The sequence below is a fragment of the Staurois parvus genome, unplaced genomic scaffold (assembly GCF_062004578.1).
Source record: "Staurois parvus isolate SC_StPar_1 unplaced genomic scaffold, SC_StPar_1.0 ptg000327l, whole genome shotgun sequence".
Taxonomy (NCBI): domain Eukaryota; kingdom Metazoa; phylum Chordata; class Amphibia; order Anura; family Ranidae; genus Staurois; species Staurois parvus.
The window spans coordinates 4,294,765-4,313,017 of NW_028318123.1; the positions used below are offsets into that span (position 1 = coordinate 4,294,765).

Sequence of the window (18,253 nt, forward strand, 5' to 3'; positions counted from 1 at the left end):
CGACCATCTTTAAAAACTAGACAGTTGTATGCTTCCCATAAAATACATCTCTACAAGAATACAACTTACCATCTATAAGAGTACAATTTTCACTGTACAAGTATCTAAATTTTACTTTAGTCTGTAAAATGTTTTATGCAAGATTCGCATCCTTGGTTTTTTGTGTACCTGTATTGTTAAAGGCCTCCTATGGATTGCTTTATATAGTTTGGTGGAAGGTATTGACTGTATACAAATCCATAATCGTAACAATAATAAAACTACAGTTAATTTACATTTTTGTTTTTTGTTTTTGTGACATAGTAGGTAAGGTTTACCTTTTCTGTGGAATGTGGTCTTATACACGTGTCCTGTTCTTTGCAGTCTATTCTGTACTCTATGTTACCACGAGCATCCACCTCCAAGGAGATCGATGCCGGTCTGCTGTCTATTATTTCATACCCAGCATTTGCAGTGGAAGATATAAACCTGGTGAATGCGACCAAAAATGAAATCCTCACAAAGCTGCAAGTACGATATATGTAGAATATTCGATCTTTATATTAGTGCCACTATTTGTGTGCATGTGCATATGTGGTTTTGTTAATCTCACATCCCATCCAATACTAAATTATCCTGTGTATACTGTATATATAATGTAAATATATGTGTGTGTACATACACACATTTATTTTTATATATATATACACACTGTGTATAATAATATACCGTATTTTCCGGCGTATAAGACGACTGGGCGTATAAGACGACCCCTTACTTTTCCTGTTAAAATGTAGTGTTTGGGCTATACTCGCCGTATAAGACTACCCCTCTTCCAATGCACACCAGTGGGAAGAATCGTGCCCCATCATTGGTGTCAGTGGGAGGAATAGTGTCCCATCATTGGTATTAGTGGGAGGAATAGTGCCCCATCATTGGTATCAGTGGGAGGAATAGTGCCCCATCATTGGTATCAATAGGAGGAATAGTGCCCCATCATTGGTATCAATAGGAGGAATAGTGCCCCATCATTGGTATCAGTGGGAGGAATAGTGCCCCATCATTGGTGTCAGAGCGACGAATTGTGCCCCATCATTGGTGTCAGTGGGAGGGATAGCACCCCATCACTGGTGTCAGTGGGAGGAATAGCGCCCCATCATTGGTGTCAGTGGGAGGAATCGTGCCCCATCATTGGTGTCAGTGGGAGGAATAGTTTCCCAACATTGGTGTCAGTGGGAGGAATAGTATCCCATCATTGGCGTCAGTGGGGGGTGGAATAGTGCCCCATCATTGGTGTCAGTGGGGGGGGGGGGAATAGTGCCCCATCGTTGGTGTGAGTGGGGGGGAGGAAAAGTGCCCCATCGTTGGTGTCAGTGGGAGGAATAATGCCCCATCATTGGTATCAGTGACACCAATGATGGGGCACTATTCCTCCCACTGACACCAATGACACTTGCTGACCCCTGTTGCAGTATTGTGCTGCTGCAGCCAGCATATGTGGTTGCAGCAGCACCTCTGTACGGCACACTTACCGGCCGCTCCTTCACTCGCTTTTCGCGGGGCCGCTCGGCTCCGCCTCCTCGCTGGTGATTGGCCGCCTGTGTGCCTTTCCCAAGCTACAGTTCTGGCGGCCAATCACCGGTAAGGAGGCGGAGCCGGGCAGCCGCGCGAACATCCAGTGGCCGAACTGAATGAAGGAGCAGCCGCGCTTCCTGGACCGGATCGTCATGGGACCGGAGCCAGGTAAGAAACAGCAGCCCCTGTCCACCCCTGTATTCAGGGGAAGGGGGGGGGGGCGGCGGCGGCACCGCGCCGCCCTCCTAAAGAGTGTCAGCATGCCGTATAGCGGCGTATAAGACGACCCCCGACTTTTGAGAAGATTTTCAAGGGGTAAAAAGTCGTCTTATACGCCGGAAAATACGGTATATACTGTATATATTTTTTTTTTTCCATTTTGTCCATACTGCTGCCTGTTATACCTGCCACATCCATTTATTTAAAATGTCCTTTCTTTTATAAAACAATTGACAATTGTATGTTTTGTCGTTATCAATATTTTATTTTTCATTAGGGAAGATATGGCTGCTGCCGATTTCTGCGTGACGGATATAAAACGCCAAAAGAGGTAAACCAAAACTTAAATATTATTAAATGTAATAGTCTTTATTCAGAAGTAGCATGAGAGGTGTGTGATATTTCATTATGCAAAAACAATTCGTCTTCCTATGGCTGTCAAAGACAAATACAAAGGAAGGGACAGATCAGAGTACAACATTCATCTGTTTCATCGGTTGGTAAAATGAACATAAACAGGAATTTAGGTCTTAAACACTTATTTCTCTGAAAATGCTAATTTCATGCATTTACATTTTAATCTAAGTGCAATAAAAAAGAAAATCCTGCTTGATGCATATTTGACTTTTCATCCAGCAAAGCAGATCTTGCGTTTCTAGGAAATACAGCATATGCACATGCATGGATAACACCTATGATTAGGAACATCAGCATTTATATGAGTATGGCCATGCACCGCCAGTCACTTCTATGGCTACCTGTAGGCACCACCTGCAGCTTCCAGTTGTGTAAAAGCATTGTGAATATGACACTTTTGACAGATTTTTTGAGCTTCTAAACATTCATGTGCATGAGGCCTAATAAATTTGCCCCTATGTCTGGTGTGTCATCTTAACCTTGTCAACCATTGCAAGCTTGCGTTGTATGATGGGAGGTAAGCTATATTTCATTTCCAGAACTATTCGGCTATCAAGTGCTGTGGTGTTGCCACTAAAAGGAAGACTAGAAGCATGTTCACTCAACAAAATAATGACCACTGCAAGTTTTTGCAAAAACCCCCAATAAAACAAGTAGTTTTACCTTTACCTTGGACCATGTCTAGAAATAAATTCAAATATTGTTTATTTTAAATATTCTCAGGACCCAACCAGATTACATTACGACTCCACAGAACTGAAGCTGTTTGAGAACATTGAGTGTGAGTGGCCTGTGTTCTGGACATACTTAGTCATTGACGGAGTTTTTAATGGAGACCATGTTCAGGTAAGAATGAAAGATTTTCATTCCCACAGAAAACCCCTCTTAGTGCCCTTTTTAAAATGTTCACTAAAGCAGGATCAAGCACCCCAATTTAACTGTGTCCCAAAACAGTTACATTGAAGGCATGCCTTGAATAATAAATACTACATTTATTAGTGTGCTTATGTTAGCTCTTAACTGAATTGTCAAGCCATCAAATGACTGGTGTCATAGCTGATTACATGTGCCGCACCATGGCAATTGCAGAGCAAACAGAGGCTAAGATGGCAGCTTCCTTGGCTGTAAACTAAATAAGGGTTTAGATCCACTTTAAATATCCTGGATTGTGGTTTATGATTATTACAATTATTAATATTATTTATAATATCATTTTCTGATTTGGGGTCTATAGTGACAGCATTTTAAAGCTGAAGCCCAGGCTATACACACCATTGAATTACCTATACATGAACTGTTCTATCTGCCAAATGATTTGTGATTGCTTTCAGCCAGCCTTATCATTCAGGCACTCTTATCAGACAGCAAACGAAGGTTGGTGAATTCATTTTTCCAACTACATTTAAGCAGTACAGCTTGGATACTAACCTCTCTCCTGCCTGTAAATGATTAGCAAAGGATAACTGGTCCACTGATCCAGTCATCACTCATGCTCTTCTTTCTTGTAAGCATTGTCAAACTGTTAGTAAATACGATAAATATAAATAAAAATGAAAATAAAATAAATATAAAGGTGACTTAGAAAGTGAAGGAGCAATGCAATGGTGACACCAAAATTAGTGACTGTAGTGAAATAAATCCACAAGAGCAATAAATGAAGACAAATAAAAAGTCCAATAATAAACCACATGAAATGAAGATAGGTGGCGCTGTCTGTTCCACATGGAAGCTTGTTGGTGTCACTGAGCACAAGAGCGAACATCCCGAGAGGTTTCTTCAGGATTTTTGCCATTATTCATATCGAGGATTGATTGTTGTGCTGGAGGTATCCCCCATTCTGGTACATCTTAGCTACCCTGTGTCTGTGCATGACTGGAATATAGCCTGACCTGTACGTGGAGGAGTTTGCTACCTTTGCTGTATATGCGCATTATACATGCGCTTCTGGTGAGTGCATTATAAAGAAGTCACTTTAACGGATTCACATATCACTGGAAGTCACTATCTTCATTTGGACTCATTTTATGTGGTTTATTATTTGACTTTATATTTCTCTTCATGTATTGCTCTTGTGGATTTATTTCACTACAGTCACTAATTTTGTTGACACCATTGCACTGCTCCTTCAGTGGTACACCATATTCACTGTAATATCAATTTATGCTACTATAGCGCTGCTGCTCCAGTGCTCCACTGTATTTACAATAATATTTATTCATGTCAATATAGTGCCGATCAGAGCACTTCTTTCTGATTTTATTATTTGATGCTGCATATTCACTTTCTAAGTCTCCTTTATATTTATTTTATTTTCATTTTTATTTATATTTATCATATATACTGCTTGATATTTTTAGCGCTGCACCTTTCTTATACATATTATACCATTGAGGATACAGAGGGTGGTGCTTTTGTGCTAGCAGCGTATTTCTTTTTCCTGTGCGCTCACTGACATCTTCTATCTATTGTCAAACTGTTGACTGACAGCATTGTGCAAAGCAATAGAACCCTAATGCTAGTTCTATGTAAAAATGCATGTATTTATTTAATTAATTAATACGTCACTAGATTAAATGGTGTTCTTATACTGGAGTCAGCTTTAGACAAACATACTTGTTGCTTTGTTATTTAAAAAGTAAAACCCTTTGTGCTCCTTTGCAGTCCCATTTCTCAAGTGTGCTGACAGCATCACTAATGTTCTAAATGGTACAAAAATAGAATTAATGTGGACCTCTTCTCAGGAACTCCCAAATATGTAAATACATAATATACATACGTTGAATAAAATAAATCAATATAAAACATACGCTATTATGCCAAAAGTTTTGGGACACCGCTCCAAATCATTGGATTCAGGTGTTCCAATTACTTCCATATCCACAGGTGTATAAAATCAAGCACCCAGACAGGCAGACTGCTTCTACAAACATTTGTGAAAGAATGGAACACTCTCAGGAGCTCAGTGAATTTAAGCGTGGTATCGTGATAAGTTGTCACCTATGCAAAAATGTCTATCCGCGAAATTTGCTTGCTACAAAATATTCCACGGTCAACAGTTAGTGGTATTATAACAAAGTGGAAGCAACTGGGAACAACACTCCACATAAAATGACAGAGTGGGGTCAGCACATGGTGAAGCGCACATTGTGCATAAGTCGCCAACTGTCTGCAGAGTCAATAGCTAAAGACCTCCAAACTTCATCTGGCCTTCAGATTAGCACAACAGCGCATAGAGAGCTTCACAGAATGGGTTTCCATGGCCGATCAGCTGCATCCAAGCCTTACATCATCAAGTGCAATACAAAGCGTCATATGCAGTGGTGTAAAGCACATTGCCACTGGACTCTATAGCAGTGGAGACGTGTTCTCTGGAATGATGAAACACTGTCTGGCAACCCGATGGGCATGTCTGAGTTTGGCAGTTGCCAGGAGAATGGTACTTGCCTGACTGCATTGTGCCAAGTGTAACATTTGGTGGAAGGTGGATTATGGTGTGGGGTTGCTTTTCAGGGGTTAGGCCTGGCCCCTTAGTTCCAGTGAAGGGAACTCTTAAGGCGTTAGCATACCAAGGCATTTTGGACAATTTCATGCTCCCAACTTTGTGGAAACAGTTTGGGGATGGCTCCTTCCTGTTCCAAAATGACTGCACACCAGTGCACAAAGCAAGGTCCATAAAGAAATGGATGAGCGAGTGGAGGAACTTGACTGGCCTGCACAGAGTCCTGACCTCAACCCAATAGAACACCTTAAGGATGAATTAGAGTGGAGACTGCGACCAACATCAGTGCCTGACCTTGCAAATGCGATCTGGAAGAATGGTCAAACATTCCCATAGACACACTCCTAAACCTTGTGGACAGCCTGTTATAGCTGCAAATGGAGGGCCAACTCAAAATTGAACCCTACGGACTAAAACTGGGATGCCATTAAAGCTCATGTGTGTTTAAAGGCAGGCATCCCAATACTTTTGGCAATTTACTGTATATTTAAAAAAAAACTATTTCCTTAAACTTGTCATTAAGCAAAATTGTCGCAAGATATATTCTGTTGTCAAAACCAAAATGTCAGTAATGCCTTATTATATCTATAGTAATCCATCCAAAAGCTTCTTTCATCTATCATCCAAACTCTCCCACTGAAATAGGTAAACTTAGTAGATACTGACAGATCACTCAAGTGCAATGGTCAGTGTTTGGTTGATAATGGCAATCCTTATAGCTTTATTTTGGTTGTAATTTGTCCTTTCAACATCAATCCATCTAGCATTTATCCCAATTAGATGTTGTGAAAAAAGGAAAACAACTCTCATGGTGTGAAACTTCCTAGACATCCTACTCACAGGGGGGAATTTACTAAAACTGGAGAGTGCAAAATCTGGTGACGCTCTACATAGAAACCAATCAGCTTCCAGGTTTTATTGCCAAAGCTTAACTGAAGAAGCTGAGGTTAGAAGCTAATTGGCTTCCATGTAGAGCTGCACCAGTTTCTGAGTGCACCAGTTTTAGTAAATCACCCCAACAGTGACCGAGTGCTGCAATACCACAGCAAAAACACACTCAGTGAATTCAGTCCAACCGTGTCTCCTGTGAAATATAAATAGCCAGTGTGCCTAATAAAATGCTCCGATGAATGTTCCAAATAGACCATTTTATTGGGCACATTGACACTTAATTTTGCATAAGAGATACAGCTGGATTTAATTTGGATTTGGATTGGAGTGTATTTTTTCTGTAAACGTCCCAACTGACAGCACTGCACCAGGACTTCCCCCTCCCCACAGCTGTTCCTGACCACTATGCCTGAAACCTACTCATCACTGTGCCCTCATCACCGTGTCTGACCCATCCTCCTCCCTGCACACCACACTTCCAGATGAACCCCTAATCTCACCACTACTTCTACTCCCATCCTCCGCCACTGTGCTGACCACCTCTCCCACGTCTCCACTTTAACTGCCCGTGCACTTGCTGTCACTGCATGCCAATCATGCTGCGCCATTTGCCAACCATCAATCAATGTCCACTTTGGTGCTTTCCTTCTGGTATCATCCCAGGCATAATTTTGCTAACACTGTATAAATCGGTGTATTGCATATATACAGTGCTCAAAAAAATGAAAGGAACACTTTTTAATCAGTGTATAGCATCAAGTCAATTAAACTCCTGGAATATTGATCTGGTCAGTTAAGTAGCAGAGGGGGTTGTTAATCAGTTTCAGCTGCTTTGCTGTTAATGAAATTAGCAACAGGTACACTAGATGGACAACAATGAGATGACCTCCAAAAACAGAAATGTCTTTACAGGTGGAGGCCACTGACATTTTTTTCCTTATTCGTCTTTTCTGACTGTTTTTCACTCGTTTTGCAGTTGCCTAGGGTCAGTGTCTCTGCTGGTAACATGAGGCTATACCTGGACCCTACGGAGGTTGCACAGGCAGTCCAACTCCTCCAGGATGGCACATCAATACGTGACATTGCCAGAAGATTTGCTGTGTCTCCCAGCACAGTCTCAAGAGCATGGAGGAGATTCCAGGAGACAGACAGTTACTCTAGGAGAGCTGAACAGAGCCATAGAAGTTCCTTAACCCATCAGCAGAACTGCTATCTGCTCCTTTGTACAAGGAGGAACAGGATGGGCACTGTCAGAGCCCTAAAAGATGACCGCCAGCAAGCCAGTGGTGTGAATGTCCAAAAAATCTGAAACAGACTTCATGAGGGTGGCCTGAGGACCTGACGTCCTCTAGTTGGACCTGTGCTCACTGCCTGGCAGCATAGAGCTCAATTGGTATTTGCCATTGAACACCAGAATTGGCAGGTCCACCACTGGCGCCCTGTGCTTTTCACAGATGAGAGCAGGTTCACCCTGAGCACATGTGAAAGACGTGAAAGGGTCTGGAGAAGCCGTGGAGAATGTTATGCTGCCTGTAATATCGTTCAGCATGACTGTTTTGGTGGTGGGTCTGTGATGGTCTAGGGAGGCATATCCATGGAGGGACACACAGACCTCTACAGGCTAGACAATGACACCCTGACTGTCATTAGGTATCGGGATGAAATCCTTGGACCCATTGTCAGACCCTAGACTGGTACAGTGGGTCCTGGTTCCTCCTTGTACAGGACAATGCCCGGCATCATGTGGCGAGAGTATGCAGGCAGTTCCTGGAGGATGGAGGAATTTATAACATTAAATGGCCCCTACATTCACCTGACCTAAATCCAATAGGACACCTCTGGGGAATCATGTTTCGGTCTATCTGATGTTGCTAGGTTGCACTTCAGACTATCCAGGAGCTCAGTGATGCCCTGGTTCAGATCTGGGAAGAAATACCCCAGGACACATCTAGCATCTCATTAGGAGCATGCCCCAAAGTTGTCAGGCATGCATACAAACACGTGGGGGGCCATACAAATATTGAGTACCATTTTGAGTTGCTGCAATGACATTTCAACAAAATGGACTAGCCTGCTGCATCATTTTTTCACTTTAATTTTTGGGGTGTCTTTGAATTCAGTCCTCTGTAGGTTGATAATTTTAATTTCCATCAAACGATGGGATATCCTTATATTGCTAACACATTACCCAGTCCATATCAGTAGAGATATCCAGCATGATATTTTTCCCCATTGAGATCTGATGTGTTTTCAAAGTGTTCTGTTAATTTTTTTGAGCAGTTTATTCTAAAATTGTAATTACCACCTACAAATGTTTGAAATGGCAAAATCACAAAAAAGTGCAGTACTAAAATTAAACAGCAGATGGTACTGAAAGTAACAGAGTACATAGGGACAAGGCTAAATATAGACTGCTGAGTATGAGTTACAATTTTACAAGGGATATTATGCAATGTAACACACCCACCCACATGTATTTATCTGTACAGAGACTGTTATAAACAGAACAATGGCTAAATGGTTAGCACTTCAGTCTGGCAGTACTAGAGTTGTTGGTTGAAATCCCAGCCACGGCACCAACTGCCTGGAGTTTGCATGTTCTCCCTGTGTCTGCATGGGTTTCCTCCAGGTACTCTGGTTTCCTCCCACACTTCAAAGATATGCTGGTAGGTTAATTGGCTCCTGTCTAAATTGGCCCTAGTATGTGTATGTATGAATGTAAGTTAGGGACCTTAGATTGTACACTCCTTGAGGGTTAGGGACTGATCTGAATGTACAATATATATATGTAAAGCACTGCATAAATTGACGGCGCTATATAAGTACCTGAAATAAATAAACTAAATATATATTTTATGATTATGTGAGACATACAGTATATTTTATCTCTCTTATGCTGTTTCAGGTGCAGGAATACAGAGAGGCCCTAGAAGGGGTAATAATTCGAGGTAAACATGGAATTCACCTGGTGCCTGAACTATATGCAGTCCCATATGACAAGGTAATAAAAACGATCACATACTTTATAAAGTTCATGAATCAATCTGTATAATAAACAATGAACATTACCGGTTGATAGAAAATGTTAAAGTTTTTTTTTAATAGAATTATATTAAAATAAAACAGCATCATTCTTTACACTGCAGATGACAGTTCCATTATTAACGTGTGATCTTATTGGTTGTCTCTTTAGATAGACGAGGAGTATCACAACCCCCATACAGTTGATCGCATTCCCTTGGGAAAGACACCACATTTATGGGGACAGTCTCTGTATATTCTTGGATCTCTTCTTGCTGAGGTAACCAGCAAAAAGAAAAAAAACAAACATATTTTAAATATTCGGTTCATTTGTTAAGGTCTGTTTGTGTTTTTGCATTTCAGGGATTTTTAGCTCCTGGGGAAATTGATCCTCTAAATAGAAGATTCTCAACTTCTTTTAAGCCTGATGTTGTAGTGCAAGGTATGTGCTGCTTTAAAGGTTTCTTAGTAAGGATATTTATACTTTACAGTCCGCATATTTTAACAGCTGTGCGTAACCTGCACAAAAAATAAACTGGAATTAATCTACAGTATTTTCTGGCGTATAAGACTACTTTTTATACTTAAAAATATACCCCAAAAATTGGGTGTCGTCTTATACGCGGGGTATAAAATGTGAACCTTGAGTTTGTTTGGGTCAAGCTGGCTGGATGTGTGGTAATACTGTACATACAGTATACTGTGCTGAGCCAAGCTGGCTTAAAACAAATGTCCCTATGACAGATTAATATGTCAGCCCGCTGGATGTGCGTTATATACAGTATACTGCGCTGAGCCAAGTGGTTTCAAAACGTACCGGTAAGTCCCTACTGTAATCAGCCCGCTGGATGTGTGTATGTACGGTAGCTGCGGCTACATGCAGTATACACTGGGCCAATCACGGCAAGTGATGTATTCTACTAATGAATACAAATCCTGCTCGGATTGGCTGAGTCAGAGAGGTGGGCTAATGATGTCACAACCTCAGCCAATCCGAGCAGGCTTTGTATTCATTAGTAGAATACATCGCTCGCCGTGATTGGCCCAGCATATACTGTATGTAGCCTCAGCTACTGTACATACACACATCCAGCAGGCTGATTACCATAGGGACGTACCGGTACGTTTTGAAACAGCTTGGCTCAGTATACTGTGTATACCACACATCCAGCAGGCTGAGAGATTAATCTGTCATAGGGACATTTGTTTTGAGCCAGCTTGGGTCAGCGCGGTATACTATATGTACATTACTGCACATCCAGCGGGCTGTATACATACTGTATACTGTATGTAGCCGAAGCTACCGTATTACCGCACAGCCAGCGGGCTGTATATATACTGTATGTAGCCGAAGCTACCGTATTACCACACATCCAGCGGGCTGTATATATACTGTATACTGTATGTAGCCGAAGCTACCGTATTACCACACATCCAGCGGGCTGTATATATACTGTATGTAGCCGAAGCTACAGTATTACCGCACATCCAGCGGGCTGTATATATACTGTATACTGTATGTAGCCGAAGCTACCGTATTACCGCACATCCATCGGTAACCATCTGATTTGGAATTTGATCCATATGATGACTGTCTTACAAATGTATCACAAGATGTCATTCATGAACTTATGATGTCAGAGGATGAACATGAGGATTTTGAAGGATTTTAAGTACTGCTAAGTCATAACCATTTCAGTTAAAAATTCTGATGTTTTTAAATGGTGTTGCCTCAGAAGGGGGTAGTCTTATACGGCAAGTATAGCCCAAAACCTATGTTTTAACTGGAAATTTAGGGGGTCGTCTTATACACCCAGTCGCCTTATACGCTGGAAAATATGGTATTTGTTTTCTCTCAATAAAAGCTGCTAGTTGCCTGTTTGTTCGCCTGGCTGTTTTGCTACTTTAAAGCGGAACTCCACTCCTGCTATGAGCTTTCATGCCTTTTCTCTTTTGTGCCACCATCTTTGCATATTCTGCACATGAGCAGATGTACGGCAGGCCTTTGGAACCTGACAGGAGATCATGGAATTCCCACACATACGTACACACAGTGATGGGTTCTGGTGTCTGTGACCTTTTAGACACCTGTGCCATGTGTGCACATGCATAGGTATCCCCTGATGTGAACATCCCAGGATGGAGTGGAGGCCTTACAATATTCTTGCCTAGGGAAGAAAGCAGGAAATGCTGTTTACAGCACTAAAATAGTAATAAATATTAAAAAAAAAGAAATTTTGTTCAATTATTTCAGAACGTAGCCAGTAACAGCAGTCCCCATATTTCACAGATTTTCTTAGACTGGTTGTAAACCTTTACATATACCCAGTGAACTGGCCTTAGCTGCTACACAGAGATGAAATAAATCATCTTACATAAGTTGTACATGTTTATCTGAAGTCTTCTCTTCTCTACAGCCGTTCAAAGTCCAATATTTATAATGCTTGTCTGAACTGTCAGAAAACAGGGGGGTAGGGACCTGAAGTTACATACTGCACAGCTCTGTGAGGCGATTTCTGAGAGCTGATTGGAGGGAAGGGACACACAACCTTTCCCAAAGCACACAGGAACAGAGCTGAGGCTGTTAATCACAAGCTGTGTGCTGGAGCTTCCCTTCTGTCACCTTTTTTTTTTCTTGGTATCAGGAAAACCTGTCAGAAGTGATTCATGCTGATGGCAGAGGAATGAAGCAGCAGACAGAAATGACACTTAGTTCTTTGGATTGAGACAAGTACACACTATAGAGGGATATGCTTTGTTTATATTTCATGATAGAGGTTAACACACACTTTAAGGCACTTGTATGCACACAATTAGGGGTCCTGTATACACACATTTAGAGGGAACTGCTAACTAATGGGTACAGTATAAGGGAAGCAGGTGTCATTTCACACACCTGTGGGTTCTTAGTAAATTATTTTTGCACAATATGATTCCTTTAAAAATCACTGCTTCTCATTTTTGTCTTATCTTTCTAACTTTATAGTTTCCGTTCTGGCCGAATCCAGTGAAATTAAGAAAATGCTAAAGAAACACGACATTAATGTTGAAAGTTTCAATGATATCCGACCATTCCGAGTGCAGCCTGCAAGAATTCTGAGTCATCTTTATGCCAAATTGGGTGAGCGGCAGGAAATCAAAATGCAAAGAAACAGAACATTACAAAAAAAAAAATTTTTTGCACCTGATTAGGTGATTGAAGGATTAAAGCCATTGGAGGATCATGATAGCTGGACCACCACATTTCTTTCATTACAGTTCTCATTTGAACTGTCAGGATAACATCAAAACAGTGGTATAGGAACACTTAAAAAAACTTAAAGTTGAACTCCAGGCAAACAGCTAAATATACAGATGCTATACAAATAGAGGTGTTTTTCCTGCCAAAGCATCTGTATTTCTGTTCATCCATTCTTAAAATTTATACAGCTTTGCCACTCAGCACAGCTGGGTCACACAGCAGCAGCTGCAAAAGCAGGAAGGAGAAGAAGCAGAGTGATCATGTAACCTCTCCCCTCACTGTGCTCTCTCCTCCTATCAGTAGCTCCTTGTCAGCACAATTGCATGCAACATACGTTGGCCCAGTGCTGCCCATTGCTGTTCCAGTTCATATGCTGCCGTATAGCAGATTGCAAGCAGCAGCTCTCAAGTAAAAAAAAAGTAAAAAAAATACCTTTCAAGTGCTGCTGTAAAGAAGATTGCTATCAAGTCAAAAAAATACACTTAAAATGGAATTCCAGCTGCACCCTAAGTAGCCTTAAAACTGCCCCCCATCTGCCCACACACACACACACTTTTAACACATACTGTTTGCTAACTAACCTAAAAAAATATATACTTACCCAGCAAACCTTACTTAGCCAGCTTTGGTCTGGTCTGCCAATGGTGGCTGCAAAGGAGAGGAGAGAGCACTTTGTCAAGCTAGTAAAGCCTGGAGTGGTGACATCACCCATAGGATTCCATTGTCAGCACTCCCCCCTCTCCCCTGCAGCAGCACTGGCTGACACAAGGGAGCAGAATTACGTGACGGGAGCAGCCTGAAAATAGGAAAGTATATGCACCTTTCTTATACAGGTTAGTTAGCATAGGAGTTAGGAGATGGGGACAAGATAGTTTGAGGAGTAGTTAGGATGCAGCTGGTTTTCCACTCTACGAATGTATTAATTAAAGTAAAATTAAAAGTTCCTTTTTTTGTTAAAATAACACACATGCTATATTTACCTGCTCTGTGAAATAGTGCAAGCTCACTCCCAAGCCCCACTCTGTGTTTCCACAAGACACACAGAGCGGGGCCTGGCCTTGCCCTCTGCTCCCTCGTCCTTGACTATGATTGACAGCAGCAGAAGCCAATGGCTCCCTCTGCTGTATCTGAGCCAATGAGGAGGGAGAGAACTGAAAGAGCCTTTGCTCTCGTGCACATCACTAGATCAAGATCAGGCTCAGGTATGTATTTTGGGGCAGTTGTGGGGGAAGCTACACGTAGAAGGTTATTTTTACCTTTTTTGCATAGTGGTGAGATAAAAAACCTTCTGCTTTTGCAGCCACTTTAACAAAGAGCTGGATTCAAGCTGAAGTTTAGCAAAAAAAAAAAAAACCCCAAAAAATTCCCTTTAACTTTAGTCACATCACTTATCTGAAATATGACTCCCCTTCCTGTCTCTGACCTTCCAGCAGTGCAATGGTTAACAGATTGGGGTCTTCAGGCAGAACAGCAGTACAAATGGTCTGAAGGGGACACCCCACTCAAACCCCAACCCCCCCGTTGCCTTTGACTGTTGTTAAACACTTCTCTACCACAAGTAGACAACATAAGCAAAAAAACTGAGAAAATGCTCATCAATGCACACGTGAAGAGCAATGCAAAATGCAAACTATTGGGCTGATTTACTAAAGGAGCCGAGAATCTTCAGACAATAAATTGTCTTAAAGTGTTACTAAACCCAGGGCCCTGCATTCATTATATCTGGTCTCCCTCAGTACACACAACATGGAAATGCAATGATTTTAGTAAATACAAACTGCTAAATACCTTTTCTCATCTGAAGTTAGAGCAGTCTTGCGACTTCTATCAGTGTCCAGCAGAGCACATGTTAAAGCTTGTAAGAGGAGTTTTCATTTTGCTCTAGGAAGATGTGGAACCCCTGACCTATGAACAGCGCTGATTGGCCATGTGCTGATCACATGCACTCTCCCAAGAAAAAAAAAAACCTCTCTAGCAATGCACAGCAAACTGAGCAGTTGTGCAGAGTAACTCCACATGATATGTATTATCAGGAGATAAGAGGGGGACACTGGAAGAAGGGGAGGATCAGAGAAGACAGGATCAAACAGTGTTTTTATACAATGCAGAGAATCAACCCCTTAGGTTCCACGATGAGTATAACAAGCATGCTTTACTACATATACAGACTGATTTTACTGTTGTGTGTTTAGTAACACTTTAATATTCACTCAAATTATCCAGTCATGCAAATGAAATAGGTAAATAGGAATTTATTTTCTATGTGATTGGATAACTGAAGAAAAGGTAAACACTATTTATTGTGTGAAGATTCCCAACTCCTTTAATAAGTGAGCCTGTATATATGTATGTTGCTTCATGTAAATTGGCAGAAATAATAAATAAAGCAGCTTGTGTTTTCAGTTTAATGGACCTTTGAGAAATGAATTTACCAATGGGCGTAAACCAAGTAATATTGTGCATGTAGTAAAAATCTTATCCTCATGTTTACAGGCATTAATAAGGCCATGAAACTGAGTGGACGTCCTTACCGCCACATTGGAGTCCTGGGAACATCTAAACTGTACACAATTAGGAATCAGATCTTCACTTTCACTCCTCAGGTGGGTGTAAGAAAACAAGTATATCTGTAAAATTATAGTTTTGCTTATGTTAGCAGACCAAATTAAAAGTTACAGAAGTCTATGGCAGCCCATACATTATTAATGTTTTTTTGTTTAACCAGTGGGTTGAATGAAAAAAAATGACCCGATTCCCCCATCCACATACTCAAAGTGGATGGATAAATCCTTCTCGCTGAGTTATTGTATTCTGACAGTGGGGATACTTCCCCACTATCAGAATGCACTGATCAGCGCTGCTGGCTATAGCCAGCGGCACTGATTGAGTGGGACAAACCCAACAGGGTGGTTGTACAAAAGTCGATTGGTGGACTGACTTCTGTACAACCAGCCTGCCCATACTTGGATCAAAATTCAGCCTGTTCAGCAGCCCATACATTATTCTTTTTTTTTGTTCAACCAGTGGGTTGAACGTAAAAATTGACCCGATTCACACATCCACATACTCTAAAGTGGATGGAGCAATCCTTACCACTGAGTTATTGTATTCTGTCAGTGAAGAGACTTCCCCACTATCAGAATACACTGATCAGTGGTGTCGGCTATAGACAGTGGCACTAATCGACTAAGACATATCCCACAGGGTGGTTGTACAGAAGTCGATTGGTGGACTGACTTCTGTACAACCAGCCTGCCCATACCTGGATCGAAATCTGCCCTGTTCAGTAGAATTTTGATCTATGTATGGCCGGTTTAACTAAATCCAAATTTGTATTTTGTTTTATTCATTTTTCTAAGTGGTTGTGATAGGACTGTATCAACAGATAGGAGTCTGTTTACTAAAACTGGAGAGTGCAAAATCTGGTGCAGTTGTGCATAGTAGAAGCCAATCAGCTTCTAACTTCAGCTTATTCAATTAAGCTTTGACAAAAAAACCTGGAAGCTGATTGGTTTCTCTGCGGAGCTGCACTAGATTTTGTACTCTCCAGTTTTAGTGAAGCAACTCCATAGGGTCTACCAAAATTTGCCATGTTATAACTTTCATGAAACAGGATATACTGTACAGTGCACTGTTAGTTTTGCATGACACCTTTTTCTTTCCACAGTTTACAGACCAGCACCACTTCTACTTGGCTCTGGACAGCAAAATGGTTGTTGAGATGCTCCGAACTGAATTGGCTTACCTGACCTCCTGCTGGAGAATGACTGGAAGACCGACCCTCACGTTTCCCGTTACCCACTTCATGCTCAGTAATGTATTTAATTTTTAACAAAACTGGTAAAAATACACAAACAAGGAGGAATATATATATATATATATATATATATATATATATATATATATATATATATATATATAAACCTGTGCTAATGAGAACCACAATAGATAATCAATAATCAAAAATCAGGTGTAAAACATATAGCAGCTGAACACAAAAACCCTGATACTAGGCAATCAACAATAAATACATAAAAGTGCAGTGCTTAAAAAGTTACAAATAATCATAAGAAAACAGTGAAAAATGTGTCAAAAAATAATGCATCCAAAAATAAAAGAAAAGTCCCAGAGGCTGTGATGAAACAAAAGAAATCCGAAGACAGTTGTCCTGTCACCAACCACTACTACAGAAGGCTTACCAGAAAGGCATGACCCCCTGTTAAGAGTGGTCAATTGTGCTTTGTTAAACAATCCAAAGAAACAATTGAGTACTGACGTGATACTTTTTTTTATTTGCACTAATATACAATTTTGAGGACAAGCTTTCGGGGTATGTCCCCTTCTTCAAGGTCCAAGCAGTACTACTACAAAGTTTTAGCAGAATGTTAGGAGAGATGTTGAAAGGGGGAGGAAAAAAAGTACTGCCTGGACCTTGAAGAAGGGGACATACCCCGAAAGCTTGTCCTCAAAATTGTATGTTAGTGCAAATAAAAAAAAGTATCACATCAGTACTCAATTTTCTGTCGCAAGTGCACTAATACGGCTACAATCACCTCAAGCAAAATGGAAGAGTAACAATCCAGAAAGCCGGTCACTCGAATCCTCCTCCAGATCACCAAAACAGCAAATAAGGATCTTCCAAACAATGGACCTTAATTAGGGCAGCTAAACCATTCAGGCTTGGACTGGTAGTGGAAAACATGCAAAGAAAGAACGCTCCACACAATGTAAATCCATAATCACAACATTTATTTAAAGTATGGTTGCACTCACATGTAAGCAAAAATCATTAGGCATTGATTGGCAAAAAAATCCAAATTTTCCAGTTTCCAAAATGGCTGCCGGACTTTTGCACATGCGCAGTAGCGTGTGTGTGTGACTCCACCTGATTACGTTACCTGTGATGAAATGCATAGGGTGGAGCCACGCACACACGCTACTGCTCATACGCGAACGGCCGGCGGCCATTTTGGAAACTGGAACATTTGGATTTTTTTGCCAGTCAAGTGACCGGCTTTCTGGATTGTTTAACAAAGTGCGATTGACCACTCTTAACAGGGGGTCATGCCTTTCTGGTAAGCCTTCTGTAGTAGTGGTTGGTGACACGGCAACTGTGCTGTTTTGTTGCATCACAGCCTCTGGGACTTTTATTTTATTTTTGGATGGACTATTTTTTTGACACATTTTTCACTGTTTTCTTATGATTATTTGTAACTTTTTAAGCACTGCACTTTTATGTATTTATGGTATAAATACTGATAGCATTTGTGTGTGTATGTATAAAGTACTGTATATTGTTGGCGCTTTATAAATCCTGTATAATAATAATAATAATAATAAAAATAACAATAATATTGAATTGCCTGCTTCTGTATACTAATAGCAATTGATCCTACATCAAGATTACTACT

General features: G+C 40.9%; 1 protein-coding gene across 3 annotated transcripts in view; it reads left to right on the top strand.

Annotated features, from left to right (window-relative positions):
• Window positions 1-18,253, top strand: part of PHKA2 (phosphorylase kinase regulatory subunit alpha 2) — a 154,650-nt gene that overhangs the window by 78,851 nt on the left and 57,546 nt on the right. For all 3 annotated transcript variants that reach the window (XM_089683895.1, XM_089683894.1, XM_089683896.1), the window contains exons 9-17: window positions 364-510; window positions 2,051-2,104; window positions 2,914-3,036; window positions 9,486-9,581; window positions 9,774-9,881; window positions 9,965-10,043; window positions 12,588-12,722; window positions 15,336-15,445; window positions 16,510-16,654. In XM_089683895.1, the coding sequence (XP_089540021.1) occupies window positions 364-510; window positions 2,051-2,104; window positions 2,914-3,036; window positions 9,486-9,581; window positions 9,774-9,881; window positions 9,965-10,043; window positions 12,588-12,722; window positions 15,336-15,445; window positions 16,510-16,654 (997 nt within the window). The remainder of the gene's footprint in view (window positions 1-363; window positions 511-2,050; window positions 2,105-2,913; window positions 3,037-9,485; window positions 9,582-9,773; window positions 9,882-9,964; window positions 10,044-12,587; window positions 12,723-15,335; window positions 15,446-16,509; window positions 16,655-18,253) is intronic.